Below are 24,208 nucleotides of genomic sequence, written 5' to 3'. Positions count from 1 at the left end.
GGATAATTCCCCTCATTGATGAATTATGTCATAACTGGCTTTCCTGTGAGATACATGGCAAGGTCCAAGATCTGACTCAACACACAACCAAAGTCATCTTTTAAGAATAACTGGGGCAGTGAGGTGGGTTAGAGGGTAAAGTGTCACCAAGACTGAGTTTGATCCGCAGGGACCACATGGTAAAAGTAGAGAACCAAATCATGAAAGTTGTCCTCTGACCTCCAGATATGCGCTATCTCCCAGCATACATTGGAGGAAAAAATGTAAAAACTAAGTAAATACAATGATCTTTGTAGCAGATGCTACTGTAGTTATTTGGCCTCTCCATGTTCTGCAGCTGTCTGCTCAGTTTGCCACCTTGCCAAACCTAGCACCTTTAGAATACTTTCATATAATACAGAATGATTCATACACAGTATCTCTCTGTGCCCTTTCCTGTCAGAGAGCATTTGCAATAATACATTGCTGCATTTTATCCTGATGTATATATCAATATCATCAGTGTGAAAACCAATCTAGCAATTCTTCAAAAAGTCACGAATAAAACTACCATATGACCCAGCAAGTCCATGCCTATGTACACACCATACAGAAGTAAAATCAGATATCTAAATATCTATGTTCAAAGAAAAACAACTCACACTAGCAAAGGTAGAGGCAGGTCTTATACCATGAGCAGAGGGATGTAAACAGTGCAGTATAGGCTTACAATGGAACATTATTTAGCCAGAAAAAGTGACAAAATATTGATAATGTTACAAAGTGAGTAGGCTTAAAGAACATTATATCAGGTGAAGTCAAATACCACAGGCTATGCCTTGTATGGCCTAGAATAAATAAATCCACACAGAGAAAGGGTTGCCATTGGTTGAAGAACAGGGCTTGGCTTGAGGAAGAGAACAACTGTGGCACTTAGCAGAAGTGATGATTATACCACACTGTATTACACAAAATCCCTCTCAAATGTACATTCAAAATACTACTTTCATGTTAGCTTAGTTGTCAAGTTCTTCTGAATAAGAAAGAAATAACCAAGAATAAGTTGGAAATATCACAAACAGACAAATGAAGCAATAATTTAAAACAAAAATCCTCACATGAAATATTTTAATAAAAAGGAAATGGACTCTAAGTATTACCTAGTTTGGCAAGGCAGATAGATGAGAGCCAATTTCACAGTATTGAAAACCAGAATTTGTAGCTGGAGAAATAATTCAGTGCATGTGAGAGCTTGCTGAACAAACATAAGGACCCAGGTTCATACTCTAACACCCATGTAAAAATCTGTGAGTGGTACATGCTGTGGTACTGTAAGCCCATAGCTGTGGGGAGGGGCAGAGGAGGGAGATTAGGGGAGCTTGCTGGCTGTCAGTCTAGCTCTGGGTTTAGTGAAAGACCAGATCTCAGGGTACTAAACGAAAGAGCAGGACACCCGATGCCCTCCTCTGGCCTCTGCACACATAGACATGCACACACTAATCTGAATTTGAGTTGTATGCTCTGACCACTACAAAACTAGATGAACAGAACTCAATGCAAGCTCTGGCTGATGCACCCACTGGTTACATTTACAAAGGTCATTGTAAGCCCACCCCCAACTCAACCATCTACAGAACCCCAATATGAACAGCAGCAGAGGCTCAACTGTAAGGTTTTTCTTTTGCTCATGAATTCAGTTAAAATAAAACAGATCTTGTTCATACACTGGCACACACAAGCCACCAAATATTTCCAGAGCCCAGACTGTGAAACAGAAATCTGACTGGAAAACACAGAGATCTCCCCATCCAGACCAGACTCCACATTTTTTATTTTTTATCATCACATCCATGCCATATTTCCAAACCTAGAACGCTTCTCAGATTGCAGGCAACTGGGGAAGTAGAAGGGCAAGAATATGGTTGCTCTGTACACAAGAAAATGATGGTAACACTGGGAGGTCAGCCACCTAGTCACCAGGATGACAGTGCCACAGTGGACAGAGATGAATGTTGGCTGGCTTTATACCTCTACAACCTGGAAAAAAATAATCTTTTTCAGCTTCAGGATTTTTGCCTGTACCATGAAAACACTGTTTGCATCTGCAGTTCATACCGTGACAAGAGCGTGTGTCAAGTATCTGGCTGAAGGAGTCACTTGGCTGCTGGAAACTGCATTTTTCACAGGCACTTACCTCCAGTTGGGCATAGACTTGCTCAGGCATCTTCTGGCCATAGCTTTCCAGAAGTGTGATGGTTTCTTTCAGAGGTTCAAAGAGCTCATCGGTAGCTCTCTGTCTGCTTCTTACAGCCAGAAGGTGGCCCATGATGTCAACTAAGCCATCGTGATCGCCTTCACATAGCTGTCTCTGAAGTCCTGCATTTGTCTGCTTGATGAATCCTTGCAGCTCACTCAGACTATAGTGAACATGAACACGTGTATGGACATAAGATAGGCTAATGAAAACTTCTTAATCACACATTTCAAAGCAGAGCTATTCATTATAGCAGGAAGACAGAACGAGTGAGTATCTATCACTAGATGTAAGCATCCCTTCATGTCATTTCTCACATTCCTCCACACTAAGCTAAGACCTATTCTCTCACCCTTGGCAACTACTTACTAATCTTTGTCTCTGTGTTTACTTATAATGATACTTTATATAAATGGAGTAATATTGTTTATGACCTACTGCATTTGCTTTCTTTCACCAGAAAGAAGGGTTTTAAGTTCTTCACGTATGAGTATTACAAGGCTTGATGGGATATTATTTTTATTATGTACAAACATTGTTTGCTAAACCTACTCTAATGTTTGGAGTACAGATACTCTTGGAGTTAATTTGTCAACTACAAATCAGTCAGCTGGGTATACATACACAGGCAGAGGCCAACTTCAGGTATCATTCTTGAGGTTCCATACAACTTATTTTGGTTTTGAGTCAGGCTCTCTCACTGAATCTGGACCATTCCAGTTTGGCTGGCTGGCTGGCAAGCCCCAGGGAATCTGTCTCCACCTTCCCACCTCTGGGATTACAAGCATATTCCAATACACCAAGTGTTTATGTAGGTACAGGATATTGAACTCATGTCCTCACTCTTACATGACAAGAAGGTCACTGACTGAGACGTCTTCACAAGCCACCTGCCAACATTTGTCAAGGGCTAGTACCATTTGAAACAGAGGTCAAGGCTACCTGTCGACGACAAATCTTAGCAGATGCTCTTGGAACATCCAGCTCCACTTCTTGATCACGCTGAGCAAGCTCAACTTGAAAGGTCTCATGTCTACCTTGAACCAACTGTTGAACACTCGGAAGTCATCAAACTTGCTCATCTGAAGATACAAAGCCTCGTAAATGTCAATCTGTAAGATTAGGAAATAAACAGCTATATAGCAACAGCATGGAAAGCTGGTTTACAGAACTAAATTCTAAGGTGTTGCCTTGCCTGTTCTTTGAATTGTTCTAGTGTTGGTGGTTGCAGGATGTCTTCGCTTGCAGAAGCATCCATTTCCTCAGATGGCACAGCTTGGCCATACAGGAGGAACTGCCTTAGAATTTCTGCCCGGTCGTCCACCCAGAGGTAAGAGTAGGTCTCCAGAGAACTTCTGAACTCCAAGACTTTGTTGATGACATCAGCAACTCTATTCATTATCTCCTGACGGACCTCTGCCAGGCCTAACATGTTATCCATATCATTCTAAATGAGAGGAAAACAAATGTGTTTTTAACTAATGAAAGAATTCTTACCATAACATTATCTCAGGTAATTTTTCAAGGGAGAATACTAACCAAAAGAAAAAAAAATTTTAAAAGACCTGTGTTGCTTTTACGGGTACCTTTCTGTGGCTCCTCATTATCCCAGTTTGGTTTCTGAGAGATTACCTGGTAGTCTTCAATGTCCAGGTGTTCCGCCACACGCCTCATCTGGGCAGACACTCTGAAGCTGCCACACAACATTTCCTCCACCAGATCGTAGAAGCCATCCCCAGCCTCTTTTTCTAAAGGGGGCTTGAACACAATCTCAGGGGGCATTAAGAGCATTTGTGCTTGAAAAAATGGTGCATGTTTTAACTGTTTCTCTGTGTTCCTCAGGAAGAAGTCCAAGTCATGCAAGATGGCCTGAAAGAAGCCTTCCACCACAATGTCATCAATGAATTCCACATAAATTTTCCAGGAATCCAGGGAAGGATCAGCTCTGAAGAGCTTTCGATTCTCCTAAAAACAAAGCATTAGAGGGTTGGGGTTAATGAAAACCAGCGTAAAGGGGAAGTTCATGCTTACCACATTAAAGAAAGGATTGCACTTTTGTGCCTGGACTGAAACATTCAAACCTAAGGCTATAGAACCATGAGGTCGAAGGCAAATACTGCTGCAGGGTTTTATAATAGTATAGCATTAAGCTCACCTACCACATGTGTTCAAAAAGTGTCCCCTTTAGAAGAAAAGCCAACATGAAAATTGCGTTCTTCACATATAGGCAAGAAATATACTAGTTCCCTAATATTATGCCCCAGGCTCTACTTCTTGCTTTGCTCTCTAGGGCTCTTATGTAAATAAAGAGATTTCCTTATGTCCTTCTAAGGACATTATTCTGAGAAACTGGAATATCACCAAGGTGGGGATGGAAATCCTATGGGTTTGCTGTCCTTGAATATAAGGGCTACTTCTCTTGGGGATGTTGTATTTCCTGCCCTGTGTTTTCAACATCCACATTTGTAACCTGTGTGCATGCAGCACACATCCTGAGAACCTGATACAGCAGCCTTTTCTTTTGTGGTCACTAGAAGGCAAAGAATAAATACAAGAGGGGAAAATTGGAAAGACCATCTTGTTCAGGTTTCTATGGAAGATATGAAAAACAAAGGTTCATGACATATTCAGGGTCATACTGGTAGAAGCCAGTAGCTGTGTAGGACTGGAAATCACCATCCTCTCCTTTCCACAGTGCAGGGCTTCTCTGATACATCAGTCACACCATAAGCCTGCTGAGATTTGCAGAAGAGACGAACTTTTATACATTTAGGAAAAAGCAGGTTCTTTCTAGAACCATCTGCATGGTGGTGTCCATTTCTACCATTCTCTACCCAGCTTATGTCCATTTCTACCACTCTCTATCCAGCTTACTTCCAGTGAGGCTTACACTTTCAAGCCTCTTTGCCAAAGTCGCCAATGGTTTCTATTTTGCCCAGTTCATGTTCAACTATGGCCTTCATTTCTAGGTCCTAAGTGTGGAGGGGAACAATGGTGAGCTCTTCTCACTCTGTTCTTTTCAGAGTATCACTGTCTCCTTTCAAAAGGAATCCTCTTCCTTTCCTAGTCTCATGGAGTACTGCAAAGACCTCTTCCTCATCTACAATCAATTCCTAATTATTCTTGTCCAATGAATATTTATTATATGTGTATAAATACATACATGCATATATATATACATACATATATACATACATACATAATTTTTTGTTATCTATTCTGTGTTAATCTCCTGGACTTGTGCTTTAAACACAAGACACTTCCAATGATACCTGTATCAAAATCTTTGAGAACCATCTTTGACTGATACTCTCCAATCCAAATCCTGTTTCTTCCTCGACAAAACCTGTTTCAATACCTTCTCCCCTTATCAGAGACCTCATTTTCAATCTGTTCAGACTTAAAGCCTTGATTTCTCTCACTTCCCATAACATGTCTCATTGGCTCCTCCCTCAAAATATATCCAAGCTTTATTACTAAACTGTAAAAGTAGCTCTGGAAAATCTTGACATGGAGGTCCCCACACTCAAGGATATTTGTTGGCACAGACAGTTCCTATGTAAAACTGCAGAGGCAGAACTAAGGACAATAGATTTTTTTCAGTGGACCCCCTCCCCAATAGGCATGCCCCCATTCAAATTCTACAGAACATCAGAGTCCCATGTGCCATGATGCACAACTTCCCCTCCCATGGAGAGCATTCTTCATTGCTTCTGTTGAGGCTGGTTTCCTCTTTTATTTCATGCCAGTCTTGATCAATCCCCTACGACCTAGGCTAAACCATTTCTCACTGGATCATGATGCTTCTGACTAGCTCTGTCTCCTGCTTCCTGCCTTCTTGCAGCTTACCCTCAACAGAAGCAGCTTTGAGCAGAGTCTCTGGCTGTTATCTTCCAGTCAGGTCAAAGCCTTCTCCATAGTTACCAAGCCTGTGTTATATGCACATGGTCCACTCTAAATTCTATCCCTGCACCATTCCTTACATACATTCCTAGGCAGTGATACTGACCTTCACAATGATCCTTGGGTGGGCCAGGTTGCTACACCTCAGATCTTAGGTTCTTTTGCTATTTACTCCCCTCAGCCTTCTGCAGGACTTGTCCTTTAGTGAAGAGGGTGCCTAATGTCTCCATTTAAAGCTTAGCTTTCTTGTCCCTGCCTCTGTTCCTAGCCCATAACCCCTGCTGTTTTATATGGCTGCCTTAGTTGTAACTGACATAATAGTTACTTATTTTCTCTTGCCTTTTCCCCTGATACAGTGTCTAATGGGTCTTCTCTCAACTTGCTTGCATTTAGTTCTTGCTTCTCCTTTTGGTTTTATTTTGTTTCTTCAATTGTTTACCTTAGAAGACTGCTTGTTGGTAATTTAAAAGGCCTATACACACACACACACACACACACACACATAGAATTTTTTATATTACATGTACTTTATGCCCACGAAGGTTAGAAGAGTGTATTGGGTTCCCTGGAACTGAAGTTACAGATAGTTATAAGCTGTTATATGATACTGAGAATGGAAACCAGGTCTTCTACAAGAACAGAAAGTGCTCTTAACCACCAAGCCATCTCCAAGAAACATAAATGTATTTTTTTTTTTTAAAGCAGAGTAATGACTGCTACCATCCTTAGGAGATCATGAAAACATGGTGGCTGACACCAGCCAATCAAATGATAGAATTAAATAGCAACCATTGAGGTCAGCTGGGACAAACAAGGATCCCATCTCTATCTTTTCAGTTTGGTCATTGTGCCTCATAGTCACATTTCTCCCTTGGGAATGAAGAGTGGGGGATTACACAAACCACAGAGGAATAACACAAATCCTTCCACCTTAAATTCGACCCAAACCATCTATCAACTCCTTCAGGCTGGATCTACAACATTAAGCTCAACTTAATTTGCATCTCTTTACTTAATAAGAAACCCTAAATACATCGAAGTGTTGGAAGCTATTACCTCCACCAGGTTGTGTATCTTGCAACTATCTTCTCGGATCAGCTTGTATTTCTTAGCAAACAGATCCCCCTTGTCATCCAAGGTCAAGGCAGCCTCTCTTCTGGTCTCCCTCCGGGACAGCAGTGGCCACTCAGCCCAGGCCTGCATGGTTTGCTGGATTGTTCGCATGTTGCTCTGAGTCTGTGACACTCTGCACTCAAGCTCTGTGGTGGCCACCTGCACCTTCTCCATGTAGACCCAGAATTCATCTTGCCATGTCAGCCAGGTTGCAGCCACCCTGAGCTGCTCATCGATGGCTCCAAGCTCATTCTCAATGAGAGGGTATTCCACTTCCAGAAGGGTCTGTTTCAGCTTATTGTAGCCTTGTACAAGGAGCTCAAGATTCCCAATGTACTGAGCAAGACAAACCAACCAAGCAAGAAGATGAAAAAAGAAAAGAGCCAGACATGTTAACACCTCCATCCGAGAGGGATCAAATGCCACAGGTCTCCAAACCAAGAAATTAAATTCAAAATATTTTTATCTCAAAGATACCAACTATCAAAAGCCACAAACCTTTAAAATAATGTTCCTTTTCTGGAAAACGTCTAAAGCTGAATCTGGTATGTCGGACTTCTTCAGCATCAAAAGGTATTTGACTTCTCTCAGCACTGCCACAAGCTTTTCCAAGAATAGTAAGGGTTATTTCATGCTTTAAGAATACATTTCTAGGCCAACAAGGTAGATAGTGAGTTTTTTGCTGTGCAGGCCTGACAATCTCAACACAGTTCCTGAATCACATGGAGGCGGGGTGGGACTCAGATGTGTTCACATATGCAGTCTTAAGAGCTCCTACAGTCACATGGTATGGAGCCAGGGGACTGACTGGAAGCTTATGGAGTTGGTGCAGCAGGAGAAACAGAGACAATCTCAGAAATGAGGAAAACTACTCCTTCAAAGCTGTCCTTTGACCCCACCCCCCATGTGCTCCATGTATTTGCTTTCTCTCTTCCCTTCCCCCTTATAAATAAAAATAAATCTCAAAAAACAAGAATACCTTTCAATGCTAAGCTGACTTTGATGTGAAATAATTAAATGTCATCTAGCAATTACTGTGTTTCTGATTCAAAGGAAACAGACTTTTGCTACATACACTTTGTTACATCCCAAGAAATGTTTATCTTCATGTGTTCTCATTCTCTCTCTCTCTCTCTCTCTCTCTCTCTCTCTCTGGTACATTTACAGCATATGCCATTTTTGGTTAATTAAAGTTTTATCTTAAAATTTGAGCATTGCAGAATTCACAGACTCCATGCAATGAGAGCTAATGGGTTTTTGATGTTTCTAATGGTTCTTTGTGCATGGTGGATGCCTATAATGCTCACAGTTGTTCTTGAAGGGAAAACAGGGCTTTAATGGTACTTAAACCCACAAGACTCTCAATTAGCCCCAAAAACACTTCAAGAAATTGTCTTTATACTTGTTCTCATGTTTGCATTGAAATTTTACTATTTATCTATTTTGAATTTATTGCAATTTTCAGAAAAAAATTACTCAGAAGATGTAATGCCTACAATATGTCCAAGAGACATCTCCCCCACCCAACTATGAAAGCTGACTAAGTCACCAAAATACCATCCACTAAATCCACCCAGGAGGTATAGGGCAGGGAGGCAAATTTTATGAAATCAGAAATCAGTATTCAGCTTTCTGCATAGAATATTTATGTTGATGTGCCAAATTTTCATTAGCAAAATAAGGTGATGATGGTATTTGTATTTGTTTTAGGAAAATAGACTGGAGTTAGGTGTTCAGCATGACCCTCTAATTCAGTAAGCCAACTTCCCACTTCCTAGGTACTCATTGGGATTTCTGGGGAAGGACTCTGGACAATCACCTCCAGAATACTGAATACTCTTCATTATCTGAAATTCTTCAAATTTTTTTTGACCCAGAAACTTACAAAGAAGCTTGGGGAGGCTTCAGGGACGAGAGTAGCTGCATCTTTAATGCACTTAGAAAGGCAAAGTCCTACCTTTGGGTCAAAGTTGACACTAAGAAGGCCGTTTATGGGACTGAATTTAACCAAGGGCTGATTCAGATTAAATTCACAGGTTTCGTCCACATGTCTTCTCCATTCGCTATAGATGTGACTTTCAAATTGATCCAGTAAAGTGGTCATTTCAGCATACTTCTGACAGACTGCAGCCTCATCAGGACTGTCTGGAAATCTGCAGAAATAAGGTTTTTCTATTTTTCTACATATGTCATAGAGTGCAGCTTATTTAACAACAAGGAACAGGATTAAACATTATAAAGATCAGAGGGTGAAGCAACGAAAGTCATACAGCTCTTTAAACTTGTATCTGCTTAAAGCACCTCCTGTAGTCTCACTGTAGGGACTTACAGTGGAGGAAGGGGGACATCAACCCACCCATAAAACCTTTGACCCAAAACCTGCCCTGATGACATGATGCAGGGGTAAAGATGAAACAGAGATTGAAGGAATGGCCAACAAACAACTGGCAAAATTTGAGTTCTATCCCATGGTAGTGAGCCAACCTCTGACACTATTAATGACACTGCTATACTTGTAGACAGGAACCTAGCATAACTGTCTTCTGAGAGGCTTCATCTGGCAGTAGATGCAGAGACCCATAGCCAGACATTAGGCCAAGCATGGGGAGTCCTGTGAAAGAGTGGGAGAAGGGATTAAGTGAGCTGGAGGGGTTAAGGACACTACATGAAGGCCTACAGAGTCAACTAAGGTGGGCCCTTGGGGGCTCACAGAGACTAAACTCCCAACCAAAGAACATGTATGGACTGGACCTAGGCCCCCTACCCATCTGTAGCAGATACGTAGCTTGGTCTGCATGTGGGTCCCTAACAACTAGAGTGGGGACTGTCTCTGACTCTGTTGCCTCCCTTTGTATCCCTTTCCCCTAGCTAAACTGCCTTGTCTGGCCTCAGTGGGAGAGGATGTGCTTAGTCCTGATGCAATGTGATGTGCTGGGGTGGGTTGGCACCCATGGTGGGTCCCCTTCTTTGAGGTGAAAGGGAGGGGAATTGGGAAAGGGAGGTGTGAGTAGGGACTAGGAGGAGGAGGGCTGGTATCAGAATGCATAGTGAATAAATAAAGGGAAAAAAGACAAAAAGCAAATACGAAAGGATAAATGGGATCCAAAGACCCCAAAGACTTGACTTTAGTAAGAGTCAACAAATTACCAGTCTCTAGCAGGAAGTTAAATAACAGCACAGAGGACTGTGTGACAAAGTAGGAACACTTGATGAAGAGAAATAAAATAATTAAACTTTCCAGACAGTGAATGAAAAGGAGACATTAAAAGACAAAAGGACCAGAAAATAGTATAAACAATATCAAGTTATGAGTTCCATAAAATATTCCAGAGTCGTATGATAAAGCCTTCTCACCAGATCGAGCCCAAACAAACCAGAGCAGGCCAATGAATCCTCAAGTGTTAGTGCTGACAGCCACCTCCCTGTGTGAAAGCCAACCCTAACCCAGGCGTGGTGATACTTGCCTATGATCCTAGCATTTGAGAGCTGGAGGCAGTAGAATCAGGACTTTGAAATAATCCTTTGCTACCTAATGAATGCATTTGAGGACTATCTGGGCTGCAGAGATCCCATCTCGATACACAAACACCTATAATACCAGCACAGTTCACCACAGAGTAAGGCTAACTACTCACAGATAATGGAGAGATGTAAAGTTTGACCAGAACATTTGAAGGCGTTCAAGGAGCATTCTGGCCCACTTAATATTTCCAGAGGTGAATGGCATATTCTTGTTCAGAATTTCATGCCCGTGTTCAATCTGCATGTTGGCATTTTCATGAAGAGAAAGAAAAGGGACACTTAGAGTGCCTTCCAACCTTATAAGCAGCTGTTTATTTTACTTTCATAGTGGCATTAAACACGGTGATTAATAACTTCACTAATGTGGTAAGGCCCCAAAGCAAGTTTCCCATCACTGTAAGAAAACCATTAAATAATGACATTCAGTTTGTAGAGTAATTTAGTGATAGAGTTTTTCCTTAGCAGGGAGAAGTTCTCTGGTTCAAACCCTGGCAGTAAGAAATACCTACTATCTATATATAATGACACTAATTACTAACCCTGATGTATAATTTATCTAATAAATCTAATCTTCACCCACAGTGAAAACAGTTCTATTTGATTACCATTACAATGATAGGGCAACGTTTCTCAATCCTTCCACCACTCACCTGCTTTATGTGTTCATCATACAGTTGTTTACACATATCCAGTTCTGCATTAAACATGTTCAATAATGTGCTATAATGTGGGCTAAAAATTTCCATGACAACTGGTTTCTCTAGAAAATTCCCAAATATGGTCAAAAGCTATATAAAAACAAATCAAAGTTAAAGAAAGGTTAAGAACTTTGGCCTTTTTGTACAAGAATTTCCCCAGTTGAACTTTTTATACTACTAGAGGCAAAAATCTAGTCTCTAAATACATATGGTATCACAAAAGACAAAACATTTATTTTGGGGTCTCCTGAAAGTCTATACAACCAATAAGCCAAATTCTAGATGAAATTATTTGCCTCCATGAAAATCAAAAGAAGCAGAAATGACCAATGTCTAGAGCCAATGTCTACCAGTTGGCTCACAGTTACTAACACCCCCTGCTGGTATCAGGGATGTTCTCAACCTGGCTAGTATTTGTAAAAGGAGAAGCAAGACTTATGTGTGTGTTTTGTGATTCTCCTCATCAATAATTATACCAAATGTACCAATAAAATGACTGTTGTATTCTTAGTTCACCTCTGAGTTCTAGTCACCCCTAACAATGGCCTGGGGCAGCAATGGGTGGGTACCTCCTTTGACATGAAAGTTCTGGCTCAAGCCAAAGCTGTCAGCTCATCAGGTTGTCTGTGTCTCAGAAAGAGCATGTGGCTGGCTGGCTGAATTAATGTAACTTAAATTATAAGTGGGCAGAAAGTACTAGCAAGCATAAGAAGCACATGGAGAGGGAGTGGAACACAGAGACTGCAGATACCAATCTGGTAATAGCACCAGCTTCATGAAGGCTCATACTCTCTACTGATCACTAAAGACTCCCAGGGTCCCAGCTTTTCACAGGTGTCAGCAATGATGTGCTAAGTGTTCTGTCTGATGTGAATTAGTTTGTATGTTAGCATGATGTGGCTTTCTTGGTAAGGTAAATCACATATGAATGTAATATTTTTATACAATAGGAGTTGACACAGCACTAGGTGTCAGGCATGATTAACTGAAGGCCTTAAAAGCAGGTGATCAGATACTAAAAATAGCCAATCAGATACTTCCCTGGGAGGAATTGAATTGCAGGGAGGAAGTTACTTGCCAAAATTCATAGACCAGTGGCAGAACTAGATTAGAACATAGGTCTCATTCTTCACTGGGGCCCTCTTGATCTCCCCATCTAAGGACTTGTTTCTACTATTTACTAGTGACTAACTACAGTCTTAAAGTATCAAATAAAAAAACTCTAGAGGGAACAATTTACTAAGTTTTGTTCAATTCTATAATTTTGTATTACATTGCTACATTAATTCTGTTCATTATCAATGTTATCAGTCTCTTAGTGTGCCCACTTTCTAAACTAAACTGATCGCGGGCACATAAGTATTAGAAAATATGGACAAGTTCAATTCTAAATAAGGCTGAGATGACCACTCGAGATCTTAGACTATACCTATGTAGACTTCATAATATACCTGTCATAGTGCATTTTATGTTGGTATTTTCTACAAGAGATATCTCAAAATGACCAAAAAAAGCAACATGAAAATTAAGAGAATTTTGTTATTTTTTTCCTTAGGAAGTAATTTATTTTCCTTAGGAAATATTTCCTTAGGAAGTTATTTTCCTTAGGAAGTAATTTAGGAAGTATTATGAAACCTTTATTGAAAGAAAGCTTCATTATAGAAGTTTTGCAACCCTTCCCATCAGCTTCACTCAATGAAAATAACACAATGGAAAAGATATGTAAATTATCATATAAATGCATTTATCTCACAAGCCACCAAAGACAAACACATTCTGGCTCTTTCTGATAATGGTTACAATGGTAACAGAAACTTACAGATAATTTTAAGCCCAGTGGGTCTGCTACCTAGCAAAATGTTAATTATTAACTTTCTTTTCTACTCTACTTTTTGTTGGTTGGGGCTTCCTGAGTATTCAGGGGTGAACACTACACTCCTCAGTCAGCAAAGGGAGCCAAAGCATCAACTGGAAATACATTTCTTCCATCACATTCACTTTACACTCTCTAGAAGCCTTCTAGCTACTTGCTTACTTGCTTTCTTTCTAGTTACAGTTCATGTTGCTTACTTGCCTGGTGGTGCCTAAGCCCTGTGTATGCAAAAGGAAAGACAGAGAAATATTGCAAGGAGAAAGGTGGAACTGAAGTGGTATTTTTTGACCCATTGGGCAGAGATGCTTTGCCTCCAGGGTGAGAGCTACAGTCACACAGCCTCCTGGTACACGCAGGACAGACAGATGCTTCCCACTGGACCTGCAAGGTGAAGTCTGAATCTCACAACATTTCCTTTCCCTAAAGACTCTGTTTCAAACCCTTTAATCTCCATCTCCCTCTTGGCTTCCTAACGTGGTACAGCTTTCCATAACTGCTAGACTGTTCAAAGTAGTATCAACATTAGTTTTTATTGGGTTTGCCTTGTTCAAAGACTTTTTAATCTTGTGACTACATGAAACGTGTGTGTGTGTGTGTGTGTGTGTGTGTGTGTGTGTGTGTGTTAGTAAAATTTTAATACAGGTTGAACATAACTTATCAGTGATGTTTGGTACAAGTAGGACCTTCAGGATTCAGGCTTTTGGGGATTTGGGAAAATTTATACTCTCTACATCCTCCCCACAACACACAATAAGAGATCTTGGGGCTAGAGCCCATATCTAAACATATAATTCATATATCCCATCTGCAGCTAGACTCAAGGCAATTTCATATAATATTTTAATAATGTGTATGAAGCAGACTTTAACAATGTGGTCTGTGCTACCTGTGACAGTATGCTCACCTCAAGGTATTTGAGATTTGGGGGTGCTTTGGACTTTAGATTTTTGACTGAATCACATTCAACCTGTATGTTATCTAAAAATCTCTCCTGGATTCTTTTTCCAAACACATTTCAATTTAACTTAATACAAATCTTAGAGCCACTTATCACTGCTGTGCTCATTTTCCTTCCTTTACCAGGAGCACACACCAAACTGTCATCTTTCAGAACAGCCTACGAAAATATTCCTCTTCTAAAGCAATTAGTGGTACGAGTTCATCAACCTATACCTATGGTTGAAGTCATAGTTCCCTGGAGTGTATAACCTGGTACATTGTTCTTCTGCCATTACCCTCCCAACATGTGTCATGTCTAATTCCTGTGAATCCTATTACCCTTAGGCCAACAGTAAGTACCTTCTGTCTACAAGGCAACTTATCCCTCACAAAAGCTAAAAGATGATTCCCCATCATCCTAGGTTTAAGGCAGGATTTTATCTTATTAGTCAAGTTATAAATTTGAGGAATGCTTTAAAAAAAAACACTTGACAACAAGACAAATATGCTTAGAAAAAAATAAATGAATATGTACTTAAATAACCCATGTTAATGGCTGTTAGTGGGCAAGAAGGGTGATTTGATTTAGACTGTTAATTAAATGGAATTACAATTCTCTCTATATTGAGAGCTTACTCTGTTCTGCTTACCCACAAAAGCTTAAAAGAGAACATTTTCCAATAACATAAATTGAGAAGCCACTGCAAAGACATTAGAAAAATAAAACACTATCCAATTCCGGGAAGAAAGAAAGAAAGGAAAGAGAGAAAGAAAGAAAGAAAGAAAGAAAGAAAGAAAGAAAGAAAGAAAGAAAGAAAGAAAGAAAGAAAGAAAGAAAGAAAGAAAGAAAGAAAGAAAGAAAGAAAGGAAGGAAGGAAGGAAGGAAGGAAGGAAGGAAGGAAGAAAGAAAGGAAAGAAAGGAAAGAAAGGAAAAAGAAAGAAAGGAAAGAAAGAAAAGAAAGGAAAGAAAGAAAAGAAAGGAAAGAAAGGAAAGAAAGGAAAGAAAGAAAAAAGAAAGGAAAAAGAAAGGAAAAAGAAAGGAAGAAAGGAAAGAAAGGAAAGAAAGAAAAGAAAGAAAGGAAAGAAAGAAAAGAAAGAAAGAAAAGAAAGAAAGGAAAGAAAGAAAAGAAAGAAAAGAAAGAAAGGGAAGAAAGGGAAGAAAGGAAAGAAAGGAAAGAAAGAAAGAAAGGAAAGAAAGGAGGGAAGGAAGAAAGAAAGAAAGAAAGGAAAGAAAGGAAAGAAAGAAAAGAAAGAAAAGAAAGAAAGGAAGGAAGAAAAGAAAGAAAGAAGGATGAGGGAAAGGAGGGAGAGAGGGAAAGAGAGAGGAAGGGAGGGAAGGAAGGAAGGAAGGAAGGAAGGAAGGAAGGAAGGAAGGAAGGAAGGAAGGAAGGAAGGAAGGAAAACAGACTGGCGGACAAACCCTAACTCTGCCAAATTGGAAAGGCCACAAAGAGGATCAGAATACCATCATTTTGTCAAAGAACACTTATCTATATCTAGCCAAAGGGAAAAATAGCATATCAAATATAAACTAATTGTAGCCAGGACCGGAAACTACAGAAACACTGTATATTTTCTCCAATGGGCATCCCAGTTTCACTTGAAAATTTTTGTTTTGTTAAAAAACAATCAAACAAACAAACAAAACCCCACACCATTTGTTCTGTCTCAATCCTCCGATCACAATGCTTAGTGCTTAGTTCACTTAGGAAACACAGATAAAGTAGCTTCACCAGTGTTAGTCAACCTGTCTGAAACTCAAAATCCCATAATATCTTCCTTGAAAATCAGCCTGCTCTGCTACTTTGCACTGTCATTCTCAACAAAGCATGCCTGTGGTTCCCAACTATGCTTGCTTGGACAGCAAATGCTCAACTCCCCTTTGGGATAGAACCTAATATTAACTTACACCTGATTTGCAATTCACCTTTTTTAAACATGCTGTTCCTATTTCCATATTACAAACTTTCCATCTCCAGGAACTATCAAAATGCATTTTTTCCCCAGAACAACTCCACTTTCCTTCTCCCCCTACCCCACTCCCATACAAGCTGGTCAGCACTCTACCTACACCCCCACCCATCCCACTCATCCCCAGCCTTTTATGCGATTCTTAACACACATTTACATTATAAAGTTAATTCACTAAACATTCTTTCATGCTTCAATATCTCTTGATGTCAGAATGCATTAGACAATCAACTGAAATTATAATTACTTTAGCAGCATTTTTTCCTTATTGACACATAAATAATACCTGGCAATCAATGGTGTCTTACACCCAATGAAATAGGGAAAATAAGTCATTATTTTTTTTTCAGTCAGAGTAATAAAGTAGGCAGATGATCCCAGCATGGGAAAACAATATAGAGAAAAGAATTATTGGAATTATGGATTTTTTTTTAACTTTTCAATGTGACTTGCTGTTGAGTCGATATTTCATTGGCCACATTCAATTTGCTCCACGGGAAATAAGAGCTGAAATATAGTGAACGACGGAGAAGATCAAAAGTTAAATGTTCTAAACATGACCTTCCCAGAATAAACTCCATTATTCTCTAGCATGTTATCCAAACCTCATTATTCCGAGGGCTGAAGACAAAGGAAATGTGACTACAATTAGTTTATTTAATATGCTATTTTTTCCCTTTGGCTAGATATGGATAAGTGTTCTTTGACAAAATGATGGTATTCTGATCCTCTTTGTGGCCTTTCCAATTTGGCAGAGTTAGGGTTTGTCCACCAGTCTTCCTTCCTTTCCTTCCTTTCCTTCCTTACCTGAATCAGGGAAGAATGTGCTTGGCCTTTTCATCTGACTCTCTAATTTATTCAGTTTCTTGGGAGCTTCCTTTAACTAACCTTAATTGCAGACTCCAAACCACTGCAGTCACTGAGACCTTCACAAAGCAGGGTCCCAAGCCTTCTGTCGAAATCCAGGGTTTTGGACTTAAATTTGAAATAATCACTTTCGAACTCCTGTGTCATACAAAATAAAGTATTAGTTACAGAGGAGATTCCAGCCTGAAAACAGCAACTGTGTAAGCGTGACCTTGTTTTTCCCTAGCTGTTCAATTTACTTTTTCATAAGGGGATTCCAGAAAAGACCAAGGAACAACTGCATCGACTGATTGCACAAGTGGTCACCTTCTACACAGTACACTGCCTGTGTAGCAGGGTACCCATGTTTTCACAAGGCTCAGTTTTCTCAGTACTGTGGCTCCCACGCTTGCATGTGGACATCACTGTGCCTGCCTTCCTCCACCTATTTAAAGTTTCTCAAAACATCTCCATAAGAAAGTTAAGTCATCATCCCTCAAGAGAGGAATGGATACAGAAAATGTGGTACATTTACACAATGGAGTACTACTCAGCTATTAAAAAAATTAATTCATGAAATTTTTAGGCAAATGGATGGAACTAGAAAATAACATCCTGAGTGAGGAACCCAATCACACACCAAAAAAAAAAACAAAAACAAAAACAAAAAAACAAAACAAAACATATGGTATGCACTCACTGATAAGTGGATATTAGCCCAAAAGCTTAGAATACACAAGATACAATTCACAGACCACATGAAGCTCAAGAAGAAGGAAGATCAAAGTGTGGATACTTTGGTCCTTCTTAGAAGGGGAATCAAAATACCCGTGACTCACAGCATAGAGTCCCCAGTGGAGGAGCTAGAGAAAAGACCCAAGAAGTTGAAGAGGTTTGCAACCCCATAGAAGGAACAATAATATGTACCAACCAGTACCCCCAGAGCTCCCAGGAACTAAACCACTAACCAAAGAGTACACAGTACCCATGGCTCCAGCTACATATGTAGCAGAGGATGGCCTTTTCAGACATCAATGAGAGGAGAGGCATTGGTCCTGTGAAGGCTCGATGCCCCAGTGTAGGGGAATGTCAGGTCAGGAAAGTGGATGGGGTGGGGAGGGGGTGATGTGAGCCAGGGGGGAGGGGGATAGGATAGGGGGTTTTTTGGAGGGGAAAGGAGGAAAGGGGATAACATATGAAATGAAATGTAAATAAAGCAAATATCTAATAAAAAATTAAAAAGAAAGAAAGTTAGGTCATCCGTAAGTTCCACAGAAAGGTTTTATTTCAAGGATGGAAAACCTGTATGTGAAAATGCTGTCCCGAGGGGTAAGAACTGAATCCTTGCATCCGTGAAGTGCCTTATGAGTGACAGAGGAACTGGAAATACTCAGATGTTTTTTCCAGGTTCTCATTAATATGCAGCTGGCAGCTTCCGCCTCATGCATAACCACCCACTTCTCCCTAATTTGAAGGAAGGGAAACTGGGAGGGGATGACTACAGCTTTGTCTTCACAGAGCGCCACATTCGCCTTCAGTAAACTTTCCCGGGGACACACCAGCCTTCCTCATGCTCCACAACCAGGGTGCCTGAAGTGCCCGCCCCAGGCTCTGCACAGTGAACGCCTTCCCCTGTCCACCAACAAAATCAGCAATAACGATCCGTTGTAACCACATCCACATCTGTTTGGCTCAGGGCTTAACTCAGTCTTTACAACATATGGCACAAGCTGACATTGCTTTTCCATTTTGTAAATGGCAAAACAGACCCAGGTAGCAAGTGTATTCTTTATTTTTATTTTTATTTTTTCGGCATTCTAAACAAACTATGATATTCCCTTAAGGCAGAAATTGTGAACTTGCTTCCTATTGTCATTGATCATTGGTGCAAAAGGAAATTAGGCAGGCATGATTAGTCACTGAATATATTTGTTACATTGACCCATTTAGGAAAAAAATCAGTTATGGGGGTAAGAGTTTATAACTTGATATCATTCGCTGTTTAAGACTGTATCAATCATTCAATTGTAATAGTATATAATATATATATATATATATCATAATATATATTATAATATATAATATGGCTATGCATAGAACCCATCCTCCTGCCTCTGGGAGGAAGTGCACTTACAATAGTCTCAGCATTTCTATGCACCCAGATTTCATGATGAAATCCGACCAGGTAGGGATAGTGATTTCTGGCAGTGAAGAAAGGGCAGGCACTTCTGACTGAATGGGACTTGTGCCATCTTAAGGTCTTACTGAGAGAGACTCACATCTACTCCAACACAGGAGGGAAGACATGGTGGGTTCTGAGAACTGAGAGCAGCCCTTGCTCAATCCTGAACCAGCTGATGCCTTCAGTTTGGACTTCCCAGCCTCTAGCAAGAGAGAAGTAAATGCCTTGTATTCACCCAGCACTCGACTCACACTGTTGTTAAAACAACCTGAAAATGCTGAGCTGGTCTCTTACAACAAGTTTAACCTGGAGTGGGAAGTGTAGCTCAGGTCAGACTTCTGAAGTCTGTGTCACAAGCCACAACATTTAAGTAACCACATGGAACTAGGAACCACATCAAGAAGATGGATCTAGGTCTCCTGAATTCTAGCCAAGCAGCCTCTCCATTCAAGAATCACTGACTTAGAAAAAAAAAAAAAAAAAACAACAACACAACTTCCCAAAAAGTTTTAACAAGCCTCACACATACCACTTCTCAGGATAGAAACTGAGTGTACACTGTCTGTAATCCTTAACTATTTAACCCTTGGAAAGAATGAGCAATATCAGACTGGGATGACACAGAATTTCTACTCCAGACTCACATACACACATGAACATGCACATGAGCACACACATGCAAGGACAGGCATACACGTGTACATATATACAAGTACATGCACACACATGCCCCTTACAGGCATGCACATGTACATATACACTTACACACATGCTCCCACGTACATGCAATGCACACATTCATACACACATGTACATATACATACATGTACACACATGCTCCCCACATACATGCGCATGCATACATACATGCTATTTGCTCTCTTTCTCTCCTCTACACTACATTCCTAAAACCAAATTTAGAAATGTCCCCAAGGGACATATCCCTTAGAAAATCTAGCAGGGAGGGACTGGGGAAGAGAGTTCAGTGGGTTGGATTCTGACTTAGGTCCTTGAAAAATTTAATTCCCAGAACCCACTAAAGAATGAGCAATAGCCCCTGTCACTCATGCATACACACACACACACACACACACACACACACACACACACTTGCATATACGCTGCTACAGAGAACCCACTGTCAAGTTGCTCTTTTTATAAACCCTAAAAAAAAACTTGGGAAGCTCCTTTGACTCTTTTGATGAGTGCTAACCATCTTCTCTCTTAACTATCCCCTGCCATCTCTGTCTCCATCTTTTCCAGCATAACCCTCCCAGCCGCCATTGCTATACACATAGGCTGCTGTTACCAGCACTAAACATCCTCTAAACATGCAGCCTGGATGATCTATATCACTCCAAGTCAAGCTCCTGTAAGTTATCATCTCAATTCATAATGTTTATTAAAGTAATAGCAACATGGTTCTCAAGGCCCTGCATGGGTGGGACCTGGCAACTCCGGTATTTTCAATCTATAATGTAACCACCAGGACCTCTAATCTTCTTTACCAACTTCTCTCTTGCCTCCTTTCTGTTTATGGTATGGATCTTTGGGTATTTTCACCTCTGGAATAGAACTCTATTTTCATTACCCAACATTCAGCATGCTTACAGTTCTTTGGATTCTGAGTCAAGAAACCTAATGGCCAGACTTATTTTTCCATTGATAGTCCCAATAGTTCACAGAGTTCCCAGCTCATAACCATTTCACAGTAAGTACTTATTGGACAGTAAATGATGAGTTAGTATGACTCAGGAATCATTAATAAAAGCATCTCTATATTCTGGAAAGTACAAAATTGCCTGTATTAGCATCCTGAGATGCTATCAAAAGGTTTTAATTAGAGAAAAGCCATGATTTTACTAAGCATGTGAAAGGCTCTCAAGCTGCTCCACAGAGAATAAATTAATGGAGCCGAAACAAGCCAGAGGGAGCAGCTTAGAGGTAAATGCAGCCGTGTGGGTGAGAAATGAGCCATGGATGTCCTTCCCAGATAAACCTAGAGGAACCGGCTGTCATCCTGAGAAAATGAGAGAAGTTACAGATGACTCTGAGCACTTCCCCTAGGAGGACATTTGAAGAGCTGAAGACAGTCAAGAATGAGATGGGGGATGGGTAAAGACTTAGTTCTGAACAGGTTAATTCTAAGCCATCCATTGAATTCCCCGTGGAGATGTTGATCAGATAGTTGAATATGCTGTATGTTCAGGACTTGAAGAAATTGCTCACTGTGAAGTGTCCTGTGCTTAAGGTTTTTAAGGAGTTCTTTGTCTTCTCTGACCCTGCCCTTCCAGTGAGGCTTGAATGAGGAAGAGGAATGAATGGATATTAAACTTGTTCAGTTATGGGTTTTGGAATGATTAGCACGATGGAATGATTTTTTGGAATGATTACTTCCTTCAGTTATTTTTAACTTCCTAATCCTATGCATCTGACATCTTATAACTCAGGTGTTGTACAGTTAGATCTTGGCCTGTTTATTCCACATATCTGTTATTTTATATTTGTCTTAGTCAGGGTTTCTATTCCTGCAAAAACATCATGATCAAGAAGCAAGTCCGGAAAGAAAGGGTTTATTGAGCTTATACTTCCATGCTGCTGTTCATCACTAAAGGAAGTCAGGACTGGAACTCAAGCAGGTTAGGAAGCAGGAGCTGATGCAGAAGCCATGGAGGGATGTTTCTTACTGACTTGCTTCCCCTGGCTTGCTCAGCTTGCTCTCTTATAGAACTCAAAAATACCAGCCAGGGGTGGCACCGCCCACAAGGGACCCTCCCCTTTGATCACTAATTGAGAAAATGACCCACAGCTGGATCTCATGAAGGCACTTCCCCAACTGAAGCTCCTTTCTCTGTGATAACTCCAGCCTCTGTCAAGTTGACACACAAAAACTACCAGTACAATATTCTTTGACTAAGAGGGTTAAATTATAAGCTACAGTTATCAGTTTCAAATTCACACCAAATACTAAACCTGCTTTATACCCCTAGGTCAAATTGCCTTTGGTGTGGTTTGTGTAGTAGTTTGAATATAGGTTGATACAGCCATTGTGGGAACAAGTGCCAGGTTCCTGAATGTGAAAATAGAGCAACTATAGAACCCAGTGTTTTCCTGAGCCCACCTTCAACGGAGATGAAATCACCTCAGTAAGATAGCTGTAGGGAGCTGAGGGCTAGGAACTCACACTCTAGATATGCAACAATATAAGTGGTGGTTAGTACGTGAATGGGCAAATCGATATCACACACTCACACACACACACACACACACACACACACACACACACAAGTTGAAACATATCAAGGGTTTTGGTGGCTACTTTGTTCCTGTTTTATTTTTGCTACTTTAATCCCAACACTCAAGAGGTAAACTGATTTCTGTGAGTTCAGGTCCAGCCTGGTCTACAAATGAGTTCCAAGACTGCCAGAGTGACACAGAAACCCCTCTCAAAAACCAACAAGCAAGCAAGAAAGCAAACAGGTTCTTTTTCTTGAGCCCCCCACCCCCGACCCCTTCTCATTCTGATCCTTCTCTGAGGAGCAGCCGTATAACCGTGTTGCTCAGTGACAGTCAAAGATTCGCCTCTCCGATCTTAATTCATATAGGGCAGCTGGGCGATTTTTACTCCATGGGCCCTGGAGCAGCTGTTACCACTGTAGCTCAGTAGGTGCTCTTGCTTGGTGCTAATCTAGTCCTTTACACCCTTCATTTTCTGTTTCTCAGCTATAGAGAGAGCAGGGGGTCACTCAGATGGGTAGGCTTTCCAGCCCTGCAACTTTGTTTCACTGTTTTGCCTCTCTGCGGGTTTGTGTATTTAGCATCACTGTTCCCTCAGTGGGTTTGAAGATGTCATCTCAGGAACTTTGGAGAATTCCACCAGACCCTTCCCCTCTTAGAAGAGAAAGGTCATAGAGTATATAGGCACCCCTCCCCTCCAGATGGGAAAGGCTAGTTACATTCCTCAGACCACAGGGTTACCAACCTGCAGATGAGGGATGCCCTTGCTACCTTATCTCCTAAGGGCCAATCAATTTAAAAGTCACACTGTTCTGCCAATCACATTGTGCCTAGTGGCTGTTGCTCTAGTCTACATCTGAAAACTGTATAAAAACTGGCCAAACAGGCTGCCCTAGGTCACTGCTTCTCCTTCAGATCTGGGACCACCCCCCACCGCCCCTGCCCTCTCCAACCCCCACCCTTCCCCATCCCCCCACCCTCCCACCCTCCCACCCTCCCCCACAAGAAACATACCTCAGCAATAAAGATATATATTACCTCAGAGAAAAAGACTGCAAAAAAGTTTTCCAAGCAAACAGCCCCAAGAAACAAGCTGGAGTAGCCATTCTAATATCTAATAAAATAGGCTTTCAACCAAACTTAAATCAAAAGAGACTGGGAAGCACACTTCATGTTCATCAAAGGAAAAATTTACCAAGATGATATTTCTCAATTCTAAACATTTATGCCCCAAACACAAGGGTACCCACATTTGTGTGTATGTGTGTGTGTATGTGTGTGTGTGTGTGTGTGTATGTATAAATTAAGCTTAAATCTCACATCCAACCTCACACATTTATAGTGGGAGACTTCAACACCCCACTCTCACCAACTGACAGGTTATCCAGACAAAAACTAGGGAGACTTCAACACCCCACTCTCACCAACTGACAGGTTATCCAGACAAAAACTAAACAGAGAAATAAACAAACATGAAACAAATGAACCTAACAGACATCTTTAGAATATGTCACCCAAACACAAAAGAATATACCTTCTTCTCAGCATCTCATGAATCCTTCTCCAAACTTGAGTTTTAGTTCTGACTTTCTTTGGTGATGAACAGCAGCATGGAAGTGTAAACTCAATAAACCCTTTCCTCCCCAACTTGTTTCTTGGTCATGATGTTTGTGCAGGAATAGAAACCCTGA

The 24,208-nt window shown here is 40.7% G+C and overlaps 1 protein-coding gene across 1 annotated transcript in view; it reads right to left on the bottom strand.

Annotated features, from left to right (window-relative positions):
* Dnah11 (dynein axonemal heavy chain 11) overlaps nt 1-24,208 on the bottom strand; it is a 297,877-nt gene that overhangs the window by 239,892 nt on the left and 33,777 nt on the right. The window contains exons 9-18 of the mRNA XM_052184825.1: nt 17,141-17,257; nt 11,422-11,559; nt 10,885-11,009; nt 9,207-9,402; nt 7,748-7,852; nt 7,193-7,585; nt 3,866-4,198; nt 3,429-3,680; nt 3,176-3,345; nt 2,174-2,396 (exon numbers count right to left, since the gene is read on the bottom strand). Coding sequence (XP_052040785.1) covers nt 2,174-2,396; nt 3,176-3,345; nt 3,429-3,680; nt 3,866-4,198; nt 7,193-7,585; nt 7,748-7,852; nt 9,207-9,402; nt 10,885-11,009; nt 11,422-11,559; nt 17,141-17,257 — 2,052 coding nt within the window. The remainder of the gene's footprint in view (nt 1-2,173; nt 2,397-3,175; nt 3,346-3,428; nt 3,681-3,865; nt 4,199-7,192; nt 7,586-7,747; nt 7,853-9,206; nt 9,403-10,884; nt 11,010-11,421; nt 11,560-17,140; nt 17,258-24,208) is intronic.

The sequence above is a fragment of the Apodemus sylvaticus genome, chromosome 6 (genome assembly GCF_947179515.1).
Source record: "Apodemus sylvaticus chromosome 6, mApoSyl1.1, whole genome shotgun sequence".
Classification (NCBI taxonomy): Eukaryota; Metazoa; Chordata; class Mammalia; order Rodentia; family Muridae; genus Apodemus; species Apodemus sylvaticus.
Note: the sequence above shows the minus strand (reverse complement) of the source record. Positions and strands in the feature narration are given on the sequence as shown.